The sequence below is a fragment of the Brachypodium distachyon genome, chromosome 1 (assembly GCF_000005505.3).
Source record: "Brachypodium distachyon strain Bd21 chromosome 1, Brachypodium_distachyon_v3.0, whole genome shotgun sequence".
NCBI classification, from domain to species: Eukaryota; Viridiplantae; Streptophyta; class Magnoliopsida; order Poales; family Poaceae; genus Brachypodium; species Brachypodium distachyon.
The window spans coordinates 23,214,581-23,242,423 of NC_016131.3; the positions used below are offsets into that span (position 1 = coordinate 23,214,581).

General features: G+C 42.8%; 3 protein-coding genes across 5 annotated transcripts; 1 reads left to right on the forward strand and 2 right to left on the reverse strand.

Annotated features, from left to right (window-relative positions):
• Window positions 1-11,654: 11,654 nt before the first annotated feature.
• LOC100838345 (proline-rich receptor-like protein kinase PERK2) lies at window positions 11,655-13,106 on the reverse strand. The gene is made up of 3 exons (XM_010231375.3): window positions 12,194-13,106; window positions 12,021-12,074; window positions 11,655-11,919 (listed from the first exon to the last, which is right to left on the reverse strand). The coding sequence occupies exons 1-3, from the start codon at window positions 13,092-13,094 to the stop codon at window positions 11,906-11,908; spliced, it is 969 nt and encodes a 322-aa protein (XP_010229677.2). The 5' UTR covers window positions 13,095-13,106; the 3' UTR covers window positions 11,655-11,905.
• Window positions 13,107-17,608: 4,502 nt separating this feature from the next.
• LOC100830396 (peptidyl-prolyl cis-trans isomerase CYP21-4) lies at window positions 17,609-24,289 on the reverse strand. 3 transcript variants are annotated; one of them, XM_024454419.1, is made up of 8 exons: window positions 24,117-24,289; window positions 23,588-23,787; window positions 23,333-23,372; window positions 22,710-22,760; window positions 21,423-21,508; window positions 19,250-19,387; window positions 19,053-19,158; window positions 17,609-17,827 (listed from the first exon to the last, which is right to left on the reverse strand). In XM_024454419.1, the coding sequence occupies exons 2-8, from the start codon at window positions 23,737-23,739 to the stop codon at window positions 17,624-17,626; spliced, it is 777 nt and encodes a 258-aa protein (XP_024310187.1). In that variant the 5' UTR covers window positions 23,740-23,787; window positions 24,117-24,289; the 3' UTR covers window positions 17,609-17,623. The 3 variants fall into 3 exon arrangements, with proteins under 3 accessions (XP_024310187.1, XP_010238472.1, XP_003563133.1); XM_010240170.3 differs by lacking the exon at window positions 17,609-17,827 and adding an exon at window positions 17,834-18,028 and having other exon boundaries at window positions 19,011-19,158; XM_003563085.3 differs by lacking the exon at window positions 17,609-17,827 and adding an exon at window positions 18,042-18,564 and having other exon boundaries at window positions 19,011-19,158.
• Window positions 24,290-26,534: 2,245 nt separating this feature from the next.
• On the forward strand, window positions 26,535-27,826 carry LOC100830706 (thioredoxin-like protein CDSP32, chloroplastic). Its single transcript, XM_003563086.4, has one exon. It carries the CDS (start codon window positions 26,660-26,662, stop codon window positions 27,590-27,592), a length of 933 nt encoding a protein of 310 aa, XP_003563134.1. The 5' UTR covers window positions 26,535-26,659; the 3' UTR covers window positions 27,593-27,826.
• Window positions 27,827-27,843: the final 17 nt, after the last annotated feature.

Genomic DNA, 27,843 nt, shown 5'->3' on the forward strand with positions numbered 1-27,843 from the left:
TGGTTGATAGCATGCAGGTGAGCTTCGTGTTCTCGGTGAGATCTTGGCTGACCGTTTCTCTTCGCCGTGTAGGCAGCACATTTCACGGATGGTTGGGTGATGATTCTTGAGTTTGTTGTCAAGGTTCTTATTTGTGATCTAGTCTCGACATTTTAATGTCTTTCGGCAGACTCCGTGGACCAACTTGCGCTTATGAAAACTCTTCTCTTTAGCTGGTAAGGAGGATGTATGTGGTGTTGTCTTTGAATTTCTTGCATCGTGCAGGATAGCACGATGTTCACATGTTTCCTGCTGATTCGAGCAATGTTTCAACGATCCCTTCGGTGGGATTGTGCGTAATTTTGTATACTACCACATTATGAAATTTCATTGCAATCCAACGGTGGAATCTTCAGAGAACTACAAAACGCCGAGTGTTGTTTGGATTTATCGCGACTGTGCGGAACAGCATGAACATCCAACCTGTTCGCTTGTTTCCCGATGACTCAAAAATAGTTTCGCCGATCCCTTCGGTGGGAGTGTGCGGAATTTTGTCTATTACTATAATGTTAATTATCATCGCCATCCAACGTTGCGATCTTCAGAAAAGCTTCAAAACACTGAGTGTTGTTTGGATTTCTCGCGTCCGTGCGGGACAGTACGGACATCGAACTTGTTTGTCTGTTGTCCACTGGCTCAAAAAATGTTTCGCCGATCCGTTCGGTAGAATTGTGCGGAATTGTGTCTCCTACTACCTCGTGAAATTTCGTGACGATCCAACTGTGTAATCGCCAGCAAAATAGAAAACGCCAAGTCATGTTGGAGCCATGCGGAAAAGGAGAGAAGTAGATATTGTTTAATGCCCATTGTGCTTTTTTTATAAAAGGGTACGGAGTAATCTGAATCGTCCTTGTGTTTTTCGTAAGAGAAGAGGGTGTATTGAATCAGAGGTGGTCAGAAAAATGAACTTCACGTAAAAAATAGAATTCACTCAATGATACATGAATTTTTACGACTCTGTTCATGTTCAGGTGATGGTGATGGAGAGGCGATCCCACCGGAGAATTATAGTACGGTAAGTCAAAATCTTTGCAAAAACTTACAGTAAGAGTTTTACGACTCCGTTAAGGTAACAAGAGAAACTGAAACGAAACTCTGACCGAGCTAGAGAGCCCGATCGAAGGAGTCCTAAAAGTGCAAAAGAACAGATGAAACTAAGAAAAATCGTCTTTCTCGCAAAAAAAAACAGTGAGAAAAGATCGTTGGCTGAGACCTGAGAACACGTCGGCGGAGTAATGTTGATCAAGAAAGAAAGAATTGCACATATTGATGGATACTTGTAGGATCTATTTTTTTCCCTTTTGCGAGGAATACTTGTAGGATCTATTTTTACTTGGATAGTTAGTCTGTTATTCCTAACGGACTGAAAAATGTAGCGCGACGAAAGTAGACGCTTCTGATGACATCTTTCTTACTACTATATCTAGCGTGCAAACTCTTCGGATATCACTAAGCAATCCATTTTCCCCATGTCTCTCTGGCCTTCTTTTTTTGACTCGGATGTCTCTCTGACCTTATGTCGTGGTGGTGTCACGGCAGATGCTATATGATGGTTTAAGTTTGGGCCGATGGACGAAAAGAATCCAGAAGAGGGAGGACATGATGAGAACCACGCACATACACAAGAACGCACATACAGTTTACCTAGGGTCGGAGACCTCTAGTCGAGGTAAAGCTCCTACTCCTGCTTGGTTGTATTTTTCGAAATATCAAGATCTACAATGGTGCTCTTTGAGCAGTTTTTGAGAAAGAAGAAAAAGAAGAAGAAGAAGAAGAAGAAGAAGAAGAAGAAGAAGAGGAAGACCCTAGATGACTAAGTGAAGCCCCCTCTCCTGGGAGGGGTAGTGCTCCTATTTATGAACCGCCCATATCACGCTGACATGTGGACCAAAGGCTAACGTTATCTTCTACGGGCCCCGCCGGGCACGTCCTTCGGTTCCCTCCGGGGCGCACGGCAGGGGACAAGACAGTTTTACTTTTCCTGGCGTCTGGTAACACGTACAATAGCTACTCACCGGCTTCCGTCATCGATTCTCTTTCGGTGCTTCTTTGCGCAGTTGCCTGACACCGAGACGTAAGCAACGACTGCTTGCCCGTGATAAAGAGCGCGCTGCTTTACTTTGCGCCATGTGATAAGGATAAAGCCGTTGAGACATCTCGGCCCTGGCCGAGATCGGAGTATTCGTGCTTATCCTGCAATCACATAAGACAAGACAGACATGCTGGCATACACTTGGTATGCCGGCCTGGTATTAGTTCGATTTAAAGGTGCCGACGTACATGCCTGTGCCGGTTTTGTTTTGTCATCTCGGCTAATGTGTGTCGTCTTGACCCTATCCGGGCCATCCCCCAGACACCTTATCTCTATCTTCAACCCGTTCATGAAAGATTTTGTGCTATCAAATTCCTTTACAAGGTACGACTTCAATGATCTCTCCTAGAGTCTGTTTGGCACCTGTCCTAAGCAAATCTAATTATAGCCCTTCTTAGCAAGGATATGTGTTTAGTACTCTGTCATCCTAAATTTTTAACTCAAATTTATACAAATATGAATGTATGTATTCTTAAAATACATTTAGATACATGTAATATTTCGACGTACAAAAAAAATTGCTGGCTTAATTTGCCAAGCAGACTAGCCGCATGTGCTAGAAAAATATTTGCCCGACCAGTAGAGTCGAATTTGCTCTCCTCTCTTCCATATGTAAAAAAAACCGAACGGAAACTAGTGAATACTAGAGATCAAACTAACTGCCTTTGTGCATGGTCACCTATTACGGTTATTGGAATCAATTTATTTCCGAAAGTACTTCCCTTAACCAAATGTTTATGGTATGCAGTTATATAAACATCAACAAAACAAAATTTGTTGGGGCAAGTGTGTTCTGAAGGCTATTTATGTAGAACCAACGTGACGGATATCTCCGTCACTACGTCATGGAAATCTTCCGTCACTAAGTGAGGAAGTACTATATACGTAGAAACGAAAGTGAGTATCATCGGCTATACGAACGAGGGCCTGTCCGGTGCAAGCAATATAATTTTTCTTCACGTAGGATGTACACCGATCCATAATAAGCGTCGGTAGTTTAGTGTAACTTAAGTAACAGAATTGTACTAAACGAACGACACGGCATTTCTTGTGCATCGGATGGAATAGATTTTATATATATATAAAATCATGTGCTCCCTATAGTTCAAACATTATGAAAATCATGTTTTGAAGTTGTAAAAAAAATCTGATTTTTTTTAGTGTTAGTATTGATGTATAACTACTCCTTCCGTTCTTAAATACTTGTCGCTGTTTTAGTGCATATCTATACGTTTTCGTGTAAAGATTCATTACTTTGTGGTCTATGTAAAAATAACAAATCTGATAATCTATAGTAGCGCTATTGAGGTATCCATGTTCTCTAGATTTGGTATTAAAGCACAGTTCGTTTCGCGCTAGCTAGAATCGCCAAAGACGTACGTGCGACTGACACGTTCCGAACTAGCTAGAGACCATCGATAGATGAGCCAACGTAAAAAAAAATAGAGTAAGGTTTATTTTAAACATTGTGCTTGTAAAGATGAACCCAATCGAACACTGACCTGCAAATTCCTGAACTTAGCCCCCTGAACTTCCTAATTTCGGTCATTGGTGCCCTTAAATGGTTTGTCAAACAGGGATCTATGCTCTCACAACCACCGAACTATTCAAAATGAACACTTCAGAACAAAATAAAAGATAAAAGGGAGACTCGATCAAAATTGATACCAACAAGAGAAATTAACTGGAAATTGAGCTTATCAACACATCCACACAGGTATAATACATTCTTCCAGGATTTCGCGGACTCCATGGTATCCACCTCGGCGCCTTCACGCCGCGTGCAAAGGCAGTACTTCGTTGGCTCATACTCCATCGGATCTTCACGATACGTCACAGGCGAACGCCTATCTCCCACGGTACCTCTCCCCCATCGATGACCGCTACTCGACACAGACCCGGATGACATCTCCACCGCCGCCGCCGCCGACTGCGGGACGCAAACCCTAGTTTTTTTTCTTCGAGTTGCAAACTGTTAAGCAGTAACCTTCTTACCTAGTGTGGCCTAAACAATCCCAGCTTAGACCTTGCCACGTCAGCAATCCCGAGGATAATCCTACTTAAGGCACTAATGACCGGGATTTGAGAGTTCAGGTTGTTAAGTTCAGGGATTTGCAGGTCAGAATTCGTTTGGGCCCACCTCTACAAGCACAGGGTTTAAAATGGACTTTACTCAAAAAAATACAACCGCTAACGGCTCTACGTAGTTATACAGAAGGTAGTTACAACATGTACACGTACGTACGTATGTAGCTGATGGGGTGATGCATGGTCGGAGAGCGATGGGCTCGGCTCATCGCTGGACTCGATCGAATGTTTTTTGTGCCGCCGCCATCGGTCGGCATGTGCTCCGGCACCGGCATGCCGGTATGCGTGCGTCCCCCCGCCCCCCGCCACGTGAACGCCGGTCCGGCGAGCGCGTCACATCACTCAGCCGTATATATATGGGCGGCCGCGCGTATTTGTTTACGCACGTCTCCCGGGCGTATACGTGTACGTATATACGCAGTTGCACTATTAGTACGTCGGTACGTGCAACGGAACCATAAATTCAAATAACTTCCAGTCTATTCTAGTTCTTACTGCAGTGACTAGTCATTTGAAAATTGCACATTACTGATCCTAAAATTTGCACTGTATTAATTTGAACATGTGCAACCTAGTGAAATACTAGTGCGATTTTTATTTTGCAGGTTATATATATGAAGTGACTTGCAGACAAAAATGGTCGGACGTTAATCCAAATGCTTAGAAATATGACTGAGATTCTTTTTAGACAACCCCACAAAAGTAAAACTTACCAAAACAAATTACTGACGGAGAAATTGAGACAATTGATTAAGAGACAACCCCTCCGCCCTCGAGTACGGAAGCTTGGATTTGTATAAGAATTTTTACAAATGCAAGTCACTTATTTCTAGATGGAGCGAGTATATCGGTCTAGAAAATTGGCCGATCGACAACAATTAGATCCCCCTAGATGATGTTGGGTGCATCGAATACAAGTGATCGATCAGTGCAACTTTAGGGCACATGTCAAGAATAAAATGAATGACATCTTAGAACATTTAGAATCTAAAAAGCCAAATAACTAATGATCTTATCTGCTGTTCTATTTCCACTAATCGGTAATTGAACAATGAACTGTTCACCCAATATAGTTCCAAAATGAAATCGGTTGCGCGTGTGCAGCACATATTTTCATTGTATTCTATGCCACTTTAATTGCACTTGGTACAAAAAAAAAGACAATTTTTCTGATGTGAAAAGCATACTACTCCCTCCGATCCTAAATTCTTGTCCTTTTTTTAGTTCAAATTCGTATTGACTAATGTGATCTTGATTTTTGTAATAAAATCATGTTGTGTATCCAATCTTGCAAGTTGGTATATAATACACTAGTTTTTTTTTTGCAGGTTATATAAGAAGTGACTTTAGAGTTGCACCAATTAACATAATATCCATGGCTTCTTCAAAAACTATTTACATATTCTAATGTAAATTTTGAGAAGAGAGAACATTTATATGCTTCGTGCAGAGCTGCAGATCCAAACAGTTCGTCCCCCAGGCTAGTCCAGATTCCAGATTAGTTGCCGCCACGAAACAAGGACATGATGCTGAACGTCTAGTCACATTCAGAGACAGGGGACACATCGACTCAGCGACCGTTTGTCCGCCGTCCATTGTCGATCGGATGGCTTGCCTTGCATATGATGGCTAGATCTGTATGCTCTGCTGATTTCTCTTTCTTCCGGGGGCTGCTACGCATCACACACATGCACGCACGCACGCACGCCGTCGACCAGCTTGCTGACTTTTTGGATTCTTGCAGCTAATGAGTTCTTTCTACACGAGTCTTCTATTATATATATGCATGGATGTATATATGCTAATTAAGTGCCATGTTGATGTTGTCGATGTTCTTTTATTTTAGGAAAGTGGTGCACTGCATGCCTGCATGTACTTATGATCAATGATTGGTCCATAAGATTTTCTCTCCAGAACAGGCCGATTGATAGCTAGCTGCCAATATCTCCATTATAGAGGAAGAATCTATACTTTGCTTACTGTATTAGAACAGTCCACGGTTTAGAGCGTTCTTCAGAACAGTGCCATATACAACGAATTTCATTTTGTGGAATTTTTCGTTTGACCGGTTTGGTACTCAAGCCAAAATGATGTGCAAGACATATAGCATCTGTGTAGTCATGTATGGTGTGCACGTATTTTAGAGCTCGTAATTTGTAAATGAAAGGGAAAAAAAAAGGGGAAAACTTGAAAACTTTTTCCATGCATCCTGTGGGAATAAAATGCTAATTCGTACTAAAACTGTTATACATCCCGATATACCTATTAGAATATAGAAATACACCGAAGATCTTTTACAATATTCATGATACGTTAGTGATTTTTATTTTTCTTTCTTTTTTGGATAACATTTGTTCTAATATATTTACATAGTACTCTCCTAGTGTTTCCGTCAGGAACCAATATCCATAACAACATAATATCGCTAGAGTTGGAATAGATCTCATGTACATAATATACATAACATAAATGGCGGCGACAAAAAAATTGGCTCTTATAGTTTGGCCATGTCTATACTGTAAGTTGAGTCTTGAGAGCGCAAAGACAAAATTTAGAAATTGTCTTCTAGGTGCCCTGCCTCTTTCTCTGCAGCCTGTAACGTCAAAACCCTGAAATCAGCCAACGGGGATGTGTTCATTACTCCCAAGTTAATTAATACAAAAAGAACGCAGACACACTGCAAGACAGTTAGCTTAATTTACGTGTAATTTTACATGGACAACCACTACCACTAGAAGATCAAAGCTAGAGTAGTATATATTTATCAGCGCTGTTTGGACGGAGAGGCGCCGACGCAAGTGTTTTTTCAAGGTAGGGCCGGGTGATCTCTTTTATTGAAAATGAGATACATCATGCGGTGGCCTTGGCCTTGGGTGCTCTCGTTTAGACGATGTTCCTTAGTTTGTATCCCCTCTTTTCTAGATCTTCTGAACCGTACCTTCAAGCTCTAGCGTCTTTTTACTCAGTGTTAATCCTTCATTGAGTTTTTGGCCTGGTTTTATAAACAGGGCCACTTCCGCAGTCGAATTTTTTTCGACCGTTTTATGACAATAAATAACCTGTTGATGCCTTGATGGTTGTTTCGTAAAAATAAAAATACTCTCTCCGTCCCATAATAAGTGACACAATATTAAATGTATTTAGACACTTTTTGAGTATAGATACATTCATATTTGAGCAAATTTGAATCACTTAATATGAGACGGAGGGAGTAGTATTTATGCTTAATTTAAGCAGTGTGAGGAGTACGGTTCAGATCATATGATCAGTACTACGGAACTGAATAATCGACTGGATTACTAAGAGATTACTTGAAGCTAAGACATCAATAAGGATGGAGCTTGCTAACAAACTTTTGTTTGGTAGGATATGTAAACAGCAATTAGTTTGTACGTAGCCGTCAATAACAACAGTTGGTCCAGTTTCCCTAAAAATAAAAACCCTTGGTCCAGTATTAGGTTGAGTATTATGCGGCGTACGTGTTTCAGAAAATGCCCATCCAAACGCGGTGTGTCCAGGAGCCAAATTTGGGTGCCTCAAATGCTCCAAGTGGCAACTTTTTGTTGGAGAGCTGTTAAGTTTAATTCGACGCTGTTTTGTTTCCACAAGCTAAGAAGTGAGACCTTTTTAGATTGAAAGGGTGTTTCCCTGCCTGTGAGTTGCGTTAATTAGCTTCTTAAATACGGAGTAGATGCTTAAAAATATGGTATACTCTCACACGTACTTAAACACACCCCTTTTTATGAACCCTCCGTTCAGAAAAATAAAACACAAATTATACGCAATTCAATTCGATCGGTTGGGAAGTTAATTGAAAGTCGCTTAAAAACCAGAAGTTTCGAGTGCCAGGAGCAAGCAGATCTTAATTTGTCCCCTCTTGAGCAGGCCGCTACACTGGATGCATTATTAGTCATTTGCTCACCTAAAACCCTGCAGCAAATCTCTGTGTGCACATGCAGTACGCATCAGAGGCTTCTTCCAACAAGTACCAGAGATATCGATTTTCTTCAGAAATAAAACGAGAAGACCAGAGGTTTCTGAATCCTTCGCTGTTGCCGGCAACTTGTAATGAACAGTCGTCCTTATCTCCTGAGTCCTGACTGATGTGTTCTCGTATCTACTCCTGGGTTCTGACAAGACTAGCTTAACCGCACAGGGCGGTTCATCGATGGGCTCCTGACTCCTGTGTGAGGGGACATGTTCAAAATGCAGTCATTTCAGGACCTGGATCGTGGTTTTTGTTGATGTGGCATATGACGTGGAGGGCTCCGGTGATTTGGCACATGACAACGTGGGTAGTTTGACTAAAATTATTTCAGAAAAAAAAGAGTTCACATCTCATTTTAATCCTTCAAATTAAGTGAATATGCGAGTATAGAAAAGTATACTGGACAAGATTTTTTTTCTTGAAAAACTGACGATATTCTCATTTTTTTTTCACCCCTTATTTGTAGCTCAGGATTATTTCTAGAAGCTCCCAAAATAAAGGTCGACTGCCAAAATATTCAGTTCTGCAATGAAAAGAAGGATAAATCATTTTAGATTGTTTATTTTTTTCTAAAACTTTGAACTTCCCTTCGTTGTGCTTTTTCCCCTTATTGTTTAATTGAGTTTCGGGATTAAAATCAAGCACGTGGTAAAATTTGTAACTCCCTCCGATCCAATTTAACGGTCGCAAGTTTAAGCAAAACTTTGGCGAAACCTGCAACAATTAAATTGGATCGGAGGAGTACATATCTTTTCACATTTTATTCATAGAAACAATACATGGTCTGTTGGTTCATGCATGCCAAAATTTACACAAAGAAAATGTCTGTTCTCAAGATCAAACGGAAGTCCCTTCCACCAAATGTTTTTGTCAACTTAATTAAAGCAATAAAGCTCAAGCTGTTATAAAATAACTAGTTCTAATGTAAGGGAATATATAAAATGGAGAGCGAGAGATCAAATTGGAAATTCTTATTATGTTTTCTAATACATAAGCTCTCATATATATAGTCATATACGAGAGATAGAGTTACAAGCATTGATGCTAGGAGAGTTACACCATTAAAGTAGAAGGTTGTAACTTTGATGGTATAGGGGTTATGAACATTCACATTAATATTTCATAACACAAGCAGTTTTGACAGTAGCAGCGTTTCTAAATTCCTTAATAACTGAAATACGCTGTATGCATTTTTCGTCATGTGAGTTAATATACTACTAAGAGAGATTTTCTTAAAGACTTAGAGCTTGGAGTATTATTTTAACCAATCTAAACAGAATGTTTGCTTGCAGAGAACAGTCAATTGACGGGTACAGTAGCATGGTAGGCGGTAGGCCCCACTGTTGTACTTTTTCCGTGTCATAATTCAAAAAATGTATATAAACATGTAATATTTCAGCAAGAATTATAGAACGGAGGAGCATATGCTTAGGTTAAGCCACGTACTTAGATAAGAGATAGGGGAAAATATAATAACGCACAGTACCTAGCAGAGAGATCGGCGCGAGGTTAGCCCACAAAAGGACCATCGGGTTTCAAGTCGAAACAGGCGAAAGGAACGTAGAACTCCCCTGTTGCTGCTAGCTCGGGCTCGGGAAAGCGCCACTTGGTCGGTGGTCCATGCAAAGACGGCTACATGGCCTAGCTTACTTATCAGTATTATTATTACGCTTGATTGCGGGCTTGTAAATACAAGGCACTGCATGAACGTATCTAGTTTCACATAAGTATATAATCCTTCCTTAATTTTCTGATGTTGAGGTATGGAATATATTAATCAGATTGATCGATTGACTGTACTTAGCTTGTTTTAGGACAGGACTGTGCTACATTGAGTTGTGCACTTAATTAGTGATGATAGTGCACCCATGCAGTTGGCATTCAAGCCCCTTTTCCTCAACTAATTAGCCAACCGTTACTTGTAATATTCTCCCTTCAAAAAGGAAGTTATATTCTGCTGCGGAAAGCTTAACAAAGAAGGAAACTTTGCCGCTCATCCAAAATTTTCTAGCCGTTATAGTCTCATATGCAGAAAGCTCAATCGGAAGGAAGACAACTTGAGCGCGTGGCAACAGTTTAACCACCAAGTAATCACATGAAGGTTCTGCCAAGTAACATGCTTACACAGTTCCAATGAGAAATACTTCCTCCCTTCAATAATTTTTGTCTCAAATTTGTCAAAAAATGGATGTATCTATTCTTAAAAAGCGTTTAAGATACATGTAATATTTTGACAAGAATTATGTAACGGAGAAAGTATGTTACAGTTCATGTACACTGCATATGCATGTATATGCAAGGCTCTCAAATAAATCTTCAACCAAAAGAAGTTACCCCATGCTAAGCTTTGGATGGTCCTGAAAACTGAAATTGAAATGAATCAATCAGATCAAACCGAAAAGTTGGAAATCAAACGCATGACTTCATGAAACACGTGATCGATTAGAAACTAGACATGCATCATAATATCGATCAAGAGATATGTCAAACTCACGGGATGCCCATTGTGTGTCTCAGTCTCAGCTGGGGTGACGTCGACACTTAATTGACGGTGCAATCCTATGGTCTGTCTAAGAGGTTCGAGTTTCTTCTTTTCTTTAGCTTAATTTAATGTGGATTCTGCCTTATTTCTCAGCAACTTCTCTTCGTTTTGGCAAGGGGGAAAAGAGAAGGGTGTCCATAGATCTAAATATCGAACATCATGGACCGTCCGCTTATTAATAGGCCCATGGCTCTTCGTATTCCCAAACGTACGTGGGCTGCTCAAGTCTAGAAATATTTTCTCTCTGGTATGCTGGCGGTCCGTGGTCTCCCCACCACCGTCCACTTATTACTAGGCCCATGCTAGCGTCACTTTTAGCGACAAGGCGATGGCGTAATCACGACAGTACTGATCCGATAGGTAGAGAGTCTTGTTCTGAAAAAAGACAGATAACTAGACTCCTTTCTTTTCCTTTTTTGTTTTGTTTTGCATGGAAAGGCTTTGCGTGTTCTCCGATAGAGAGAGGGCGGTGAGGCCTAACATTTGAGGCGCGACCAACATCAATCCTGACCGTTAATCTTATCTTAACTAAACTGAATGAAAAAGGCTGATCTAATACTGTACTCTCTCCGTTCAACAAAAGATGTCTCAAGTTTGTCAAAATTTAGATGTATCTAGACATAACTAGTGTATAGATGCATTCAATTTTTGTCAAAATTGATACATCTTTTGTTGGACGGATGAAGCAAGAGATTTGCTAAACTGGACGCACCATGTTCTCTGCTGCTTGTCGAGGAATATTACTAGGCTGACTGTACTGAACTTCAGAAATACGTTTCCTGGCCATCAAGCCAGCGTTATGCAATTATCATTGTAGTATCATATTGATCGATCTCCTTATCTCATAAAGGAATTCAGTTACGAAAGAGGAAAATTAATTGGAGAAGTATGCGCGGGCTGAAAACTCGATCCACAATAGCACCGTGTAATATATATTGACGACCGTATATACAGTGCATAGGAAAAGAGACTTGATAAATTTAGCTATACCTATCTGTACCGATGGACAGAGGACATTCCTATCTAAGGCATATATGTGCTCTGACTACTGAGTACTGAATCACATCTGATCTAAAATATATATTCGAATCTAATGCTAATTACGGATCTTGACTGGACTATAAACGAAGGAACTCATGTGCATCCTTGTTGCCTTTTACGGAGACGACTCTGCAGAAAACAGAACAGAGTTCAGAACACAGAATGTTGTACTAGTGAACACCAACACAATAAAATTCGATGGCAAGGGAAAGAAAGAACCGAATGATTACTTGGAGATGGAGGTGCTGCAGGAGCAGGAGCCCTCAACGGCGGCACATTTGGCGCTGTCAGATCCATAAATCAAAAAAAGAGTTACTAATAAGGTTCTGAACGCCAAAACAGTGGTAATTAAACAAAGATTGAACTGCAGGAGTAAGCTGAGAGAGAGAGAGAGCGCGCTTACATGAGCACTGGGCGAGCGCCTGGAGCGGGAGCGGGACGTTGCAGGAGCCCGGGAGGGACATCATGCGTATGGAGTCCATGGGCGCGGGCATGAGCGTGTTGATGTCGCCGTTGAGGCCGTGGCAGAGGCAGATGGGCGCCGTGTCCACCAGGGACTTGAAGCCCGCGCAGCACTCCGCCGGAGGCGACGACACGCTGGTGTTGGTGAGGTAGCCCATGCAGGGGTTAAGCCCCATCAGCGACGGCAGGCACTCCTTGGGCTGCGACGGCGATGGCGGCGGCGGCGGTGGGGTCGCCGGTGACGGCGGGATCGGAGAACCCGATTGGAGCGGCGGCGGCGGCGGCGGCGGAGGCGGGGTAGAAGGTGCCGGCGGCGGCGTCAATGGCGTCGATGGTGGCGGGGTTGACGCAGCTGGGGCAGGCGTCAATGGCGTCGATGGTGGTGGGGTTGGCAGCACAGGGGGAGGCGTCAATGGTGGTGGGATTTGAACTGGAGTTGGAGTTGGGGGAGGAGGGGATTGAGGTTGGGGCAGGGGATTGACGGCTGGGATCGGGAAGCCAGGGATCTGAGGCATCGGGAGGCCGGGAATCGGCGGCAGGGGAGGGCAGCCGGGGTGCGGCGGCAATGGCGGCAGCGGCGGGAAGCCCGGGATGTTGGGGAAGCCGGGCCATGTCAACGGATGTACGACGTCGGCGTTGGCTCGTTGGTCATCTGCTGCGGGGTTGAGGACTCCTTGGGCCCTGATGGCTTCCGATGGCTGCAACGACGCCGCCAGGAGCGCCAACGCGAAGAACAGAGCGACGGCGAGCTTGGATGGCTCCATGTTTGCTTGCATCGGGGATGGTGTTTGGGTTATCGATCTGTTTCGCGTTTGCGGTTTGTGGTACGATCTACGATGCATTGGAGGGCTGGGTTGCTGATCAATTTATAGGACTGCCTTGGCGCGTGTTTAGATAAAGGCAGCTGTTTGAAGTTTGAACACCTGCCCATCATTTACCTGTCTGCTGTCGCGCGTGGACTCTCTGCTTCTTCGGTAGGAGTAGATCTCTGCCTTTAATCAGGACATCGATCTATATCCACAATTAATTAAAAGATCAAACTGCTGCCGTAATGATTAATTACGGGATAAATTCAGTGTATTATGCTAGGAGGAGTACCTCCTAGTGTTACCGATCGATACATTGATCTCTCTATGACATTGGAATATTAAGTCCATAATGAACATGTCAGGACCATATTATCCCAATTCGTATGTCATCGTTAAATTGTTATTACAAGTAGAGGCTTACAAACTCTGCTGGAAGTCCTAGCCTCCAACGACAGGGATCATTGATTCTTGAAATACCAGATTTTTTATTAGATCATCAGAGTCCAATATCGAAAGTGCTAGTACTAAGTTAAGTTCAAATTATTATGTATTGGGCACTCACGATCCAGTAAAAGATAAACATAATGCAGGCAAGGCCGGGAGGCTAGAGATCAAACAGGATTGGACATCCAATTCTGGGTTTTCAAGGGGAATTCTGGCCTGTTATCTTGCTCCGCTTGCATGAAATACATGTCAGATGCTATACTCTTTGAAGTGTATCCAAGTTTTGTGTGCTTGCATCCCATCGATTAAACTGAATGACTCCGTTTCATAATTCTTGTCGAAATGTTACATGTATCTAGACATTTTTTAGAAATAGATACATCCAGTTTTGGACAAACTTGAGACAAGAATTATGTAACGGAGGGAGTAGATTACTGTTGAACTTGTGTGCATACTTCCTCAGATTTTCGAAGTTGAATTTGTGTGCATACTACCTCACTTTTTATTATACAATAAAAATGGTGGAATAAAATAGTTGAGCAGGAGCTAAAACTTTGAAACAATCATTATGAGAAGGTTACCCACTTCTGTTTCCATGAGACTTCCAGTTTGGTGGTACAAGCCACTAATTGCCAAAATAGAAATGAAAGGTGCAGACTCATATGGGCATGTGCAAATAAACATGAAGCTCTTCGTTGATTCTTAAAAGATACTGACTAGAACTTGTTCCAATTTACCTCCTTTACAGGGTCATTGCACAAAGGCCAAAGTTTGGTTGCACACATGATTATCATAGTTACATTTGTGGAAGTTGTGTTTCGAGAATCGTGTTGGATCAAGAAACAATGTAGCAATGGATCTAGTTCGGTCTTTTTGCCTTGGGTCTTTCATATGCCTCGGGGTGGCCTGATCTTTCGATGAGATTGATAACTCTCAATTTGGGTAGGAGGTGACGTTGACAATCCAACTAAGGCATAGAAGGCAGCGCCTTAGCAATCGATACACCAATTCCAGAGGGTTATTGATCACGCAGGGGCACGATCAACCTGACCACGAAAGTGTTTGTTCCTGCAAGCAATCGAAGAACAAGTAAGAACAAGATAAATGACAAATACAATCTTAAATTGCTAATATGTTGTATTAAACTGATGTCTCTGCGAGACGATAAATTGGAGTCTTGATGACGGTAAAACAGGTGGTCTAACCGACACACGCGATTACACGAAAGTAGCAAAGGCTAAACTTTATCTAATCAAAACCCTAAGGCTCCACAGGGGAACACATTGAGTATATAAAGGAGTAGGGAGATGTATTTTCGTCCACCTTGAGGAGGAGGGCGAAATCCAAGTCTATCTCTAACTTTCCTAACAAATTACAACTCCTTTGTAAACATAAAAACAGATCCGTCAGCTTGTTTTGTCGACCACGGTCAGCACGTGTCGAATCTCCTTGTGGGGACGGATCCGTTGGAAAGGCTTGGTAATTACCTTTCCAACAAGTACTTGTTTGCTTGATTTGGACTCCAGATGCGGCCTGGGTCATTAAAACAAATCCGGATCTCCTGACAGGTCGTATCCGAATTGGATTCAACTTTAATTCGTGATATCTTTCTCTGACAAGTTCCGAATCATGTGCCGTTTGATTTGTTGGAAAGTAGACTTGATAGGCTCTGCTGCTTGCTATCGCACCTCATCTTCACTTTGGACTTGTAGAGTTCAATAAGATGCTTGCAAAACAAGATCACACAAGATAGCAGCTCTGCCTCTTTGCAAATAATATATTGAAGACAGAATTCACCTTATTATAATTGTTCTTAAGTACTCCGATAAATAAGGTTCTAATGATCGTATCCATGGTGATCATGTCCATATTAGTCTTCAAGATTTTTTTTTCCAAAAGAACGGTCATTCAGTTTTATACGTCGAACTCGCTCTGCGCCCGCGTAGCTTTCCACAATGTGCCGAAGCGGATTGCTTGGGCCTGTTGTTGGCAACATATTGTATGACTTTTCTTTCGAAAACGTAGCATATTTTTAGGGTAAAAACAGCTGATTAATTGGAAATAGTGCCAGGATTACGGAGCAAAGGATCTAAGTCCCGGACAGGCCCAGGAGTGGAACCGACAAGCAAATCAGAAGTTCCAGTAGTTCTAGCAAAACTAGCCAGGTCATGGGCCAACCGGTTTCCATCACGTCCAATCCAGCCAATCTTAAAGTCAATGCAGTTACGGAGCATGCCTTTAGCTCCTCTAGGAAGCATATCGTCGACCGGTCACCCTTGTCTGAGGACAGTCCAGCCAGAAGCTCTTTACAGTCCATTTCTATGCACAGCTTCTCAGCAGGGTTGCGAAGCAGCACTTTGATTTCCCGTTGGTAGGCAACCGCTTCAGCCTCCAGGGCGGAATTGCACCCGTCAATGCGACCTAGGCAGATGCCACGATACTGCCGAGCGAGTCCCGTAGAATATCTCCAACAGCATACCCATATTTTAGATACCCAAAACCAATATGGGTATAGGAGAGAGAAAATTTGGGTACTCTCAAAACTTTTGCAACCTACCCAAAACCGAGTAACCATATCCCTTTTTTCCTTTTTTCTTTTTGTTTTGCATAAGCCGGTCGTCTTCCCCAAAATCCCAGTCCAAATGTCGATCCCCAAATTGGACCCAAATCGGGTGGATTTGCCGCGCCGCCGCCGCTGCACGACCGAAGTCGGCGCCGTCGCGCACCCCTGCGCCCCTCCCTTGTCGAATCCGCCGTCTGCACCTCCTTCCTTGCCGGATCTGTCGCCCATCACCAAGCAATGGTGGCGCGGCATAGCAGCCACGCGCAACAGCTAGCAACGGCGGTGGCAGAGCAGAAGCGGCCAGCGACGACGGCAGAGCAACAGAGCATGACAGGCGGGCGGCATGCGGCGGCTCGACCTTGGATCGTGCGGGTAGGGAAGGTGCCGGCGGTGCTCGAGCAGCAACTCGTCGGAGGCTCCTAGGGCGGCGCCGGTGGTCGGGGAGGGGAAGATGGAGGAGCGGCGGTGGCCAGTGGCGGTATTCGTTCTTCCTCGAGCACGGAGGACAGCGGACGGCTGGGAGGGGTTAGGCGGCGACGAGGGGGTAGGCGATAGCGGGCTAGGTGCGGGGGCGGGGCAGGTCGGCCGCCGGCGAGGGGGTAGGCGGCGGCGCACTCCGGCCGCGGGAATAGGCGCCGGCGGCTATTCCGGGTATCAATATGGGTATCGAGGGCAAAATATGGGTAGCTGCCCAAAAAAAATTGCGTATCCGACTTTTTTTTTATGCTGCTGGAGACGTTTTTTTTTGATAAAATACCCATATTGATGATTTTTGGTATTCTTTTCAAATATGGGTATGCTACGGAGATGCTCTTAGCATCCCGCCCCACCAAGCCTCCTCGTCCGCTCAATGTAGCTCGCATCGGAATTAAGCTTCAGCAAGCTGGGCTCCAGTGGTGTCCAAAGGGAGCGAGGGCCAGGAAAGACAACAGTAGCAGACGCCTGAGTTGGCCTGGGGCCTGGAGCAATCAGCTGACGAGAATCCTTTGAGCCATCCGAGCTGTCGAAGCGCTAGTCATAGTGCAAGTAACTTGGGTAGTAACATAGATGCCAACAAGGCATTTTGGTGACATGGCATGGCAATAAATGAGAAAAAATAGGAAGGTGGTAACTAGATATGTTACCATAACATCACACAAATCAAGACAAGATGAGTCTACAAGACAATTAATGACACAATGCATGACACCACACATAAGTTATTAGCCATTATGAAGATAGTGACTTAGACTAGTAACGTATGCATGTTACTACTTTAAGTTACTCCTCATTATGACCAGCATAAGATCTGCATCACTGCTTTTGAGGTTTCCATGAACAGGGAGTAGCTTCTAATGAACTGTGCAGACTCTTTAATCTTGGCATTTTTCAGACTGAAAACAACATCATTCCTTAGGTGCCACGCATGCCACCAGAGGAACAAGAGACGCTGTCTTGTAATTGCGTGGACTGTATCCAGAATAACCAGAACCCAATCGTCTCCACTCCGCATAAGATCAGATTCCGGGGGTAGATTCCACTCCACTTCGAAAACGTAGCATGACCCTCATACAATTCAGTTTAATTTTTTTACAGGTTGCTGAAATAGGAAAAAAAAAACTATGTCCTGACTCCTGAGTTGCAAGCAGATGACATGTATCGTTGGCGTATGTCTGGGCAAACGAAGATGCATTTTCTGAAAACACCACGCTTTAGACAAGCATACATCATAAGATTCAAATAAATAAATTACAAGGGTCACAACATTGTGTACTCTTCCCTCTTTCCGATCCTAAATTCTCATCACTGTTATGTATGTCATATATGCCACGTTTCACGACTGAAAACGACAGACTCTGTACAAATTTACCTAGCGAAAAACCCACACCACGAAGTACACCCCTGTGCATGACTGCGAGATCTGGAGAAGGTTGCAATACGCCAGCAAGGTTCCCAAAGGCGCCTTCTAAACTGAAAGTATCTGCAAAATTGTATCACATCCACCATGATGACATTCATATTGCATTTCTAGAAGTTTCAGGGTAGAATATGACACAAGTTTCTAGCGCCATAACCATCCTAAACTCATGTCTCGTGTTCCTCACCACATGTTAGATATGCTCACTGCCATATTCATGTTTTATAAAGGGGTTGAACTTTACATTCAAATAACACACCCAACACGCCTGAAAATAACTGCAGCTAGACAACGTGACGGAATAAATTTATACACAACTGCTGTATGAACTGGAACAAAGCGATAGGCGGGTTCACAAGTGCTTCCTTTGCAAAGTTGCAACCCATCCATGGGCATCTGGAGTGCTGCATCGTGTCCGCATGTAGTCAATACAATAAAAACTTGAGATCTTTGAGCCTTCTTAAGAGTACAAACAGATCACAATTGATACAAGGACAGGCAGGTGGATCAGCTCAAAGCTTCTGTCTGAGCATGATGTTAATGATGCCTATAGGGGTTTTCGGTTGGTAATGGTCATCAGTATCGATTTCTTCAATCTCCTGTTTGTGTAAACAAGAATGACAGAACAAATAAGGTGGTGATACTGATGTCATTAGATAGGCATTAATATGAGTGAACATTACCCAAATTTAAGGAATGGCTACTCTAGATTGTAGATAGCAGATCACCAATTCAAGCACATATGTATATCTACACGAAATAATCATTTGCAGTTGCTCGTGTCATTTTCATTAAAGGGCGAAGCTGAAGGCATTTGTAGCTCGGCTATCTCCTATTGACTTTTGAAAACATGTGATACTCTGGAATGAACTAATTCACAAGCGTTAAAAGAGCACATTCGGGTAGACAAGACAGCCGTACTGAATATATGGCTCAGAGTATATGGTAAGTAACAGGAACATTCAATACAAAATAAAGTTGTATTTCGATATTTACTGTAAAATTAACTGTTGTAAGAGGTTCAAAGAAAATTCAGATAAAATACCTGAACAATGTCTTGTCCTTTTATAACTCGTCCAAACACAACGATCTTGTCATTCAAGTCAGGAATTGGAGCAGTCGTGATAAATATATCAAATCCTTTATCGTTGGGATTCTTTGTAGTCCCAATCATGAATGCTTCATGCTTTGGGCTGCAAAGATTGTATGAATAAAGGTACTGCTTTAAGAGTAAAATCAGGTCTGCCACAGGAATTCAATAATTGTACTATTCAGGACTAAAACCTGAGAGCATTTTCTCCACTCGCTTTGGCTTTCAGTATCCATTCTTGGGAAGCTCCATTGAAATCGAAATCACCTCCTTGAATTACAAAGTTTTTTATGACATGGCGGAATGGCATTCCTTTAAAATAATCACTCTTGCTGTTCCATAGAAGAAATATTAGATGATAAAATAAGCCAATAATGGATGGTTAATCTTGAAGAATTCTTAGTTTAGTACTCCCTCCGTTCCTAAATATAAGAAGTCCTAGGTTTGTCCTAAGTCAAACTTCTTCAAGTTTGACCAGGTTTATAGAAAAAGCTACCAACACGTGAACTCCAAATTAGTTTTATTAAATATGTCATTGTATATATTTTCATAGTATACTCATTTGATATTGTAAATCTTAGTAGATTTTTTCTACAAACTTGGTCAAACTTGAAAAGTTTTGACTTAGGACAAAAATAGGACTTCTTATATTATGAATGGAGGGAGTAGTACAATATCTCTCTTGTGACAGTGTACAAAGTATTTTACACTGAACTGATTTAATTCTAGCAAAGTTCTACAAGACAACCTGTCCTAGACATAAGAACTTTAAAGCCCCACATGTAAGATTTTGCACTAAGAACACACGGCAACATGTCTATAGTACTTAAAAGTATATTAATTATACATCACAACCAAAATTTGTTTATGCAATATGAAGAGAGCAAAGTTGCCTTGGATCGCGAGGACGACCAGATTGAAAATTAAGCATCTATATTTACTAATGTGTGAAGAGCTCATTAGTTGCCAAGTAACTGTTTCAAGGTTCACGCAATCTTCCTTATGAGAGTACAAAAGCACTTTCTTCAGGTAACTGCACATCAATGCTACAAGGATTTTAGTCAAGATAATGTGGACTAGTTGGTCCTGAGCCTGAACCTAAACAGTGTAACGGCAATATTGAGGCAGCCATACCACAAGGCAGGGAGGTAGATAAACTATGAAACTGGATATTTTTCATGCTCAATCCTCAAAAGTACATGAGGTGGTGTCTTTTAACAGACTAAATAACATGTAAATAATTTGGCTAAGAAAATATGTCTCCTAAACAACTTAACCTCCTTTCAGTGCTGCTGCACGTAAGAGGGCAGCAAGCTAGGAGGTAACAAAATGCATCAGTCTAAGATTGAGAAATTGGGTGCAAGGTGCTTGATATCAAGTTTTATCAACCTTGTTCTTACTTTTGAAATACTTGATGTACTTAAAAAAATAAATTTTATCTTTTCACTTCTACATGAAGACAAGATATGAAGGTAGTGAAACAAGTAAAACCTCCTATCACCAAGTAACATGGAACACGAATACTCCCTCCGTTCCATAATATAAGGCACGCACACATTTCAAGATTTTGCTTTGACCACTAATTAGACCAACAAAATGTGAATTATGTATTATAAAAATTATACCGTCGGAAACTTTTTTCAGATATGAATCTAGTGGTATAATTTGTATAACACATAATTCACATTTTGTTAGTCTAATTGATGGTCAAAGTTGGACCTCGAAATGCGTGGACACCTTATATTATGGAACAGAGGGAGTAACATAAGTTCCCAAAGATCTTCCTTCTTTAAATTTCCTGAGTAACGAAAGCTCAAGATATCACCAAATAAAACCTTCATCCAGTTGGATGCAATGCTAACAAGGATGCCATCAGGTACCAGCTTCCCTGAATGATAGGCACAGTCAACTAACTTTTGGGTCCAAGCAGATGCAGGCGCTATAGCCGTATGCATAGAGCTTTTATCACTGACTGTGAAGCTCAAAGCTATTGTAGCTCATGTTCTATGACGCAATTGAAAGAATAAAGCTATGCTCAGAATCAGAAAAACACAACCGAAGAAAGCATCTTTGCAAAGAAAAAGAACATGGTATGCAAAAGCCTCTCATAAACGAAAGGGTAAAATAGAAGGTAAAGAACCGTACAAGTACATCCCATTTTGTTAAGTATATAAACTTTACACTAAGTGCCCACACCATAGTTGTGTGCTTTGTGAAATTGCCATAATTTACTGAATATTGAACTAGCTATAGACCAGAAGAACAATACCAGTAAATTTATAAAAGACCACTGGAAGAACATTGCCACTATTTATAAATTGAAGTAATTACGTCAATCACAGATTCAGTAAAATTTCAAATGCTCACCAGAAGTTGATAAATCTCTCCACAACACCAGCAGAAGCATCCTTGTATATTTCTATAGTAATTGAGCCTTTCGCTGTCTCCATTATCTGTAAACAAATTAAACAGCAAAATTACAGTCTTTTGAACTCGACGGATGGTTTACTGCAATAACTGATAAAACCACTTCACTGTGTGTACTGTACAGAATATGATTAATTCAGAACTTTATGCCACAAACTTCTACTTGCATGTGAGAGGAGACAATCTATTTGTGTTAATTCTATTGGTAATAATCAATGACTCGGCATTACAAAAAATAGCATCTAAACAACACTTGATGTCAGGATAAAGCATAAACACTTGCTTTGGTAGAATAATATTAACTACATTTTCTGATACGTTTCAAGTCTTGCTGAGTTCTAGCTACAACACCTTTAGTCACTTCTGGTAAAATTCGGCTTTGCTGACGTGCTCTGCACATTTGAAGTAGCAACGAATATTTAAAAACTTATCTAAAAATACAAATATAAAAAGAAACACAAGTCAACCCAAACTTCATGAAAGCTATATGATGTGACCAGTTTTATTTTGTTCACGGTTCACACACGATATAATGATATATTGCTAACAAAAGAATGATTTTCCATGCCGTATGTGTTTATTTTCAGTGCCATCCTATGCAAAGAAATAGTTGATTAGGGAATTTTCAAAGCATGTCAACATGCTAATCATGGCACTAAGCTTCAAGTTTTCTTGGAAATAATAACATGATTTAGACGTTGGTAGCAACAGTCACAGCACGATAAACATATTGTCATGTGGGGGCGCACGTATAGGCTCCGGCCACCTAGGGCAGTGAAGGACCCAACGTCTGGGTCAGCTTAGTTAATTTGAGTAATTAAGAATCTAGATTGGAGATTGAAATGTTTCGTCCCGTAGAAGGTTTTCCCTACTGTTTCCAATCTGATTAGGAGTCATATTCCAATTCTGTAAGAGTCTAGCTTGATCCCCAAGTTTGTAAGGGCTATTTATAGTCCCACCTAGTCAATCAATAAAGCAAGCAATCAAAAACCGAAACCCTATTTTCCCCTGCGCCCTGGGCGCCCGAATTCCCTGCCACGGGGCGACGAGGTTACAAGCCTCGTCCTCCCGTAGAGCACCCTTACTTCCTGTGATCTTCCTCTAATCCCCAAACTGCCCAAGCACGTGACACATATATTCTACATCAATTGGATATACATATAATGTATTCCCGTAAAAATAATAAACTGATTGGAATTAGGTGCAGAGTGTAGAACAACAACTTACTGCATATCTTGGTGTACTTAGTTTTGCTGAATCCTCAGATCTTTCTACATTCTTGAAGTCAGGATGAAAATAGACAAGAGAAAACAAGCAATGAATTTGATGCCTATAAATCCCTTAAATCGATAATACTAATTAAGAGCATTCACATCAGAAAATGTGATAATTTCTAGAAAGAGTACAGAAGGATACAAATCATTTGCATAAGTTGTTGCATTTTAATAGAAAAAATTAATTACTTGACCATAGCAAATTTAGAACAAGAAACAAAGGTAGTCCCATGCCCATTCTTTAAAGAGAAGATTTAGCATGGTTCCTACCAGAACTTAGGACAACCAAACAGAAAGAATTTAAATAGTCGCTTCACCATGTTAGTCTACTGAATGTATAATTTTTTACTCCTATAAGAGTTACTCATTAAAATACGAGTTCCTTCCATTGTGGGAGGGAATTGGGAACTATGTTTCTATTTCCAATTAAAACAAACTACTTCTAAACTCCAAGAGTAATATTTTCAAAGGCTTCTTGCAAAAAATACGGGGCAGATTAAGTAAAATAGTTAACTATTTGGAGATTCAGTAAGACATGAAGAGCATGGGTTTCATGCACTAGATTGTCTAGTGTACCTCAGCCTGGGGAAGATCCATTTCAGTATCAAAGCTCGGCCTGTGATAGAGCTCGTCAATAGAGGGAAATGAGAAAGAAACTTGTGAAGAATCGAAAAAATAAATCCTCATACAATTATTTGAATCACCAGAACCAGATACATTATCTGGTACAATTATTTGAACTAGATGCATTACTAACCAGATCAAGTGTAATTGGGGACACGTACAACTACCAGCACTATAAATATTTTTTCTTGAAAAAAGAGCACAAACCTGTGATGCCAATGCCTGTAAGTTGCATAGAGAGATAGCACAACCAAGACGACGATCAGATTCCAAGTGATGATACTAGAGTAACTGATTCGAGTCGGGCCCTTCTTTGTCTTGCTTTGAATTAGCAACTGCTTTGGCTTTATTCTCGCCATCTGCTACTCGTGCAGGCCAACAGCTTACTCTGGAAAATTCTGCCGTGTCTAGGAGTGGAAAAGACATGCTTTCAGTACCAGCTAGAGCAGGGAACGCAGAAACAACCAATATTTGATAATGAGCATGCAACAAACGCGCCAAACTACGGAGCAAGAGCTTAAATCAAATAGGTAAAAAGAAAGAAGTAAAGAACTGCGCATCATTCAGCACACGGGCGGAGGACCCGGTAGGGCAAGGTCGGGCGGCCTCCCCACCTTGATTTTCGCCTCAGTTATGAATTGGGGAAGATGAAACGGGGAGCTAAAGGGCGGAATCCGTTCGTGGAGTGATGGGAGGAGAAACGGTCGGGAGAGAAAGAGAGAGAGGGGAGATCAACCTGCGGTGGAGCAAAACGAGCTAGGGGGCTGGGGCGCTCCGCAGCGGTGGCGGCGCTGGCGCGAGGACGAAGACGAGCAGCCTGCGAGACCTGATCTGGGTTAGTTGTCCGTCGAGACTGGGGAGAGGATTTGTTTGGGCTGGGTTTTTTCGGCTTGACCGGCTGAACCTCATGTCTTAAAGCTAGCTTCCTCACAAACCACGTCTCTTAAAGTAGTTTCTCGGACAATCCATTTCAGAAAATCGAAAAGAACTGGCCCTTAATCTGATCTTTAACCCGAGCTTTACTGGGAGAAAGGGATTACGGGAGGAAAGGAAACAGACATGGCACGCAGGTCAAGCAGCACCAGCTGGCGCCGGGCAGTGCCACCACGTAGCAGCGACGAACGAGAGGGGGAGGAGGAGGTACCTGCAACTAGCGTCCACGACACTCCCGCTATGACTGCGGGAGAGAATAGAGAAGAGGCAGGAGACGACACCAGAAGGGGACGCAAGCACCGCCCTAGGTGACGAATCAATACATCAATAGACGCAGTTGATGATGGCGAAGCGGCGAGTCCAATAGGAGCGCAAGACTTCAAATCCAGTCGCAATTGTCTGCTTCGCTCCCGCTACGACTGAGAGGGAATTATAGAGATATGATATGGTTGGAATTAGAGATAAAGATAGAATCGGTCTAAAAGGAATTACTTGTCTTGTACTCCAAGTCTATCTCCCCATTGTACCTCTACATATACCACATATAAAGGTCAGATCAATACAATGAACAAAAGAGATTAGGTTCCAATCCCATATTTCTACAGATAATGAGCAAGAAATTATGAAAGCTTCTATGCCAAGACCCTACAAGTCTGTTTCATCTGCCCTATCTATGGAAGCTTATATGCTCAATATCAGGATTTTCTGACTACATTTGACACCATGGATCTCACTAATGAACCATATATCTGGTCATACATGGTCCGATACTAGCTTCTCTACATTCAAGACATATCAGTCGCTGCTTGTGGATCACATTGATATTGCACCGACATTCAAATGACTATGGTCATCATGCCAGCTCAAGGACAAAGTCTTCCAATCATGGCTTCTTCTAATCGACAGACTTAACACCAAAGCAATGCTTCTCATGAAGAATTTCCACCTACAATCACACCTATCTGTTCTTTGTAGCCAGCATGCGATGGAAACTAGAGATCATGTGTTCTTTGAATGCCCATTCACATCCACATGTTGGAGATACTTGTGTCCTGATTACACACCACAAACTTCAGTGCATGCCAACTTTAATACCATCAAGCAAACGCTTGTCACTTGGAGCATTTGGAGAATTCAAAAATCTTCAAAGTCACCACTCCTTCACTCTACCAATGCAAGAGAATATTTGAAGATGAACCGAATCTTGTTTTCCACTGAGCGAAGAGAATGAAATACCACACCTTTTGTGCATGGATTGACACCTTTATAATAGATTTTTCTCGACTAGTTGTATTATTTCACTTTTTGTACATATTTATAAATAAAAGCTGCAGTAGGTCTTTTGGCCTACTGTAGTTCTCTAAAAAAAAAGATGTTTTTGATCATTTTCTTCAGGAGGAGGTATAGAAATATGATGATGGGAGCATCATGTTGCTTGTTCCAGTGCCCACATGCCTTTGGGTTTCTCACTCTGAATGAAAGCTCAAGTACTCATTCTTGTTGGCCACAGTGTGCACATCTTGTCAGGAAAACTTGCTATATTTTACTTTTCCCCTCCGATAGTTTATGTTCTCCTTAATATGTCAAGGACGGTAGGTTAAAGCAAAAGATACATAACACGGTGTTGTATATTAGCACAAAAGCAGCAGCGGTATGAAAACATAGACCTGCCACGAAGGTATAAGCATCAACCTTGTTACGAAATTCGGCGGATGCACAATCAATGATGACACAGAAGGCACGATATTTTTTAGCGCGGTTCGGCCGAAGCCTACGTCCCCAGGGAATGACTACGGACGCTCCTCCGCCATAATACCGCAATACCGGCCACACTGGGTTACATGTGTTCGACTCCAACACCTAGCCCCCCCTAAATACAAGTCCAAATGTAACTCTACTTGTACACATATTCGACACATATCACAACAAACCTTGCTAGCTTTTAGTCATGGGAACATTCCTTCTTGCGACACTCAGGGCAACTCCAACGGACCGGCGCAAAACGGACGCATTTTAAAGAATCCGGACAACTTCATCCCAAAGTTTAAAGCAAATTGGTGACCATGACTCGGCGGGGAAAATATCCGGTGGCCGTGGACTCAGGAAGAACACAGCAAAAGTACAAGGGCAAAACAAAGAAGGAAAAAAATCTTAACTGAACGCAACACCAGCCACAAGCCTTGTTGAGTGGATGGATTTTGATTGGAGGCCAACTCTCCTCTCATCCTAATCTCCCTCTCCTAGCTACTCCAGCCTTTTTATTCCCCCTCTAATCCACTCTCCCATCTCCTCTCCCCTTCTCTTTCCGCAGCCAGCGCCCGGGAGCCTCGATTAAGCATCAAATCAATGGCCTCCGCCGCCAGCTTCCTGGCCACTCTGGCCAGCTCCGCCGCCACAGCCAGCCTGAACGCCACGCCGGTGATCAGCGCCGGCCCTGGCAGCAGCATCATCAAGGCCAGGTTCCTTCCATCGACCTCGCGGAGGCGCCGCGCGGCGCTCAGGGCGGCTGCGGTGTCCGGCACGGAGAAGGCGAATCCGGCGCCATCTTCTTCCCCGGGCAACAACAACAAGGGCGGCAGGGACGAGCGCGTGGTCCAGGTCCACAGCGCGGAGGAGTTCGACGCCGCGCTGCAGGCGGCGAAGAACCGGCTGGTGGTGGTGGAGTTCGCGGCGAGCCACAGCGTGAACAGCAGCCGGATCTACCCGTGCATGGTGGACCTGAGCCGCACCTGCGGCGACGTGGACTTCCTCCTGGTGATGGGGGACGAGTCGGACGCCACGCGCGCGCTGTGCGCCCGGGAAGGGATCACCCAGGTTCCCCACTTCTCCTTCTACAAGGGCGCCGAGAAGGTGCACGAGGAGGAAGGCATCGGGCCCGACCAGCTGGCCGGCGACGTGCTCTACTACGGCGACAACCACGCGGGCGTCGTGCAGCTGCACTCCAGGGCCGACGTGGAGGCGCTCATGGCGGAGAACGCCGGGGAAGGGGGCAAGCTGCTGGTGCTTGACGTCGGGCTCAAGCACTGCGGGCCCTGCGTCAAGGTCTATCCCACCGTGGTGAAGCTCTCCCGCTCCATGGCCGACACCACCGTGTTTGCGCGGATGAACGGCGACGAGAACGACGCCTGCATGGAGTTCCTCAAGGACATGGAGGTCGTCGAGGTGCCCACTTTCCTCTTCATCAGGGATAGCAAGATCGTCGGCCGGTACGTCGGCTCTGGTAGAGGGGAGCTCATCGGTGAGATCCTCAGATACCAGGGCGTCAGGGTCACCTACTGATGAACAAACCCGGCCAACGAGTTGTAATTCTTACGATACTTGTGAATTTGGGCAAAGGAAAGGAGTGCATGCACATAGAAATTATTCATCTTACTGCGGCATCCATCGATGCTATAGATAAATTTAGACTGTTTACTGGACATTTACTGTTATATAGTAATGGAATTTTTGTGTAAAATTGTGAGTTTGCAAACTTTTACAATGATCGATATAATCGAGCCTTGCCTTCCTACATTTATCATGTCGCAATC

Coding starts and splice junctions, on each gene's coding strand:
- LOC100830706 (XM_003563086.4), top strand. CDS start 26,660: ATGGCCTCCGCCGCCAGCTTCCTGGCCACTCTGGCCAGCTCCGCCGCC.
- LOC100838345 (XM_010231375.3), bottom strand. CDS start 13,094: ATGCATCGTAGATCGTACCACAAACCGCAAACGCGAAACAGATCGATA. Junction 12,075..12,193: donor GGCGCTCGCCCAGTGCTCAT/GTAAGCGCGCTC, acceptor TGGATCTGACAG/CGCCAAATGTGCCGCCGTTG.
- LOC100830396 (XM_024454419.1), bottom strand. CDS start 23,739: ATGGCGAGAATAAAGCCAAAGCAGTTGCTAATTCAAAGCAAGACAAAG. Junction 21,509..22,709: donor TAAGTACACCAAGATATGCA/GTAAGTTGTTGT, acceptor ATTTGTTTACAG/ATAATGGAGACAGCGAAAGG. Junction 19,159..19,249: donor AGTGGAGAAAATGCTCTCAG/GTTTTAGTCCTG, acceptor CAATCTTTGCAG/CCCAAAGCATGAAGCATTCA.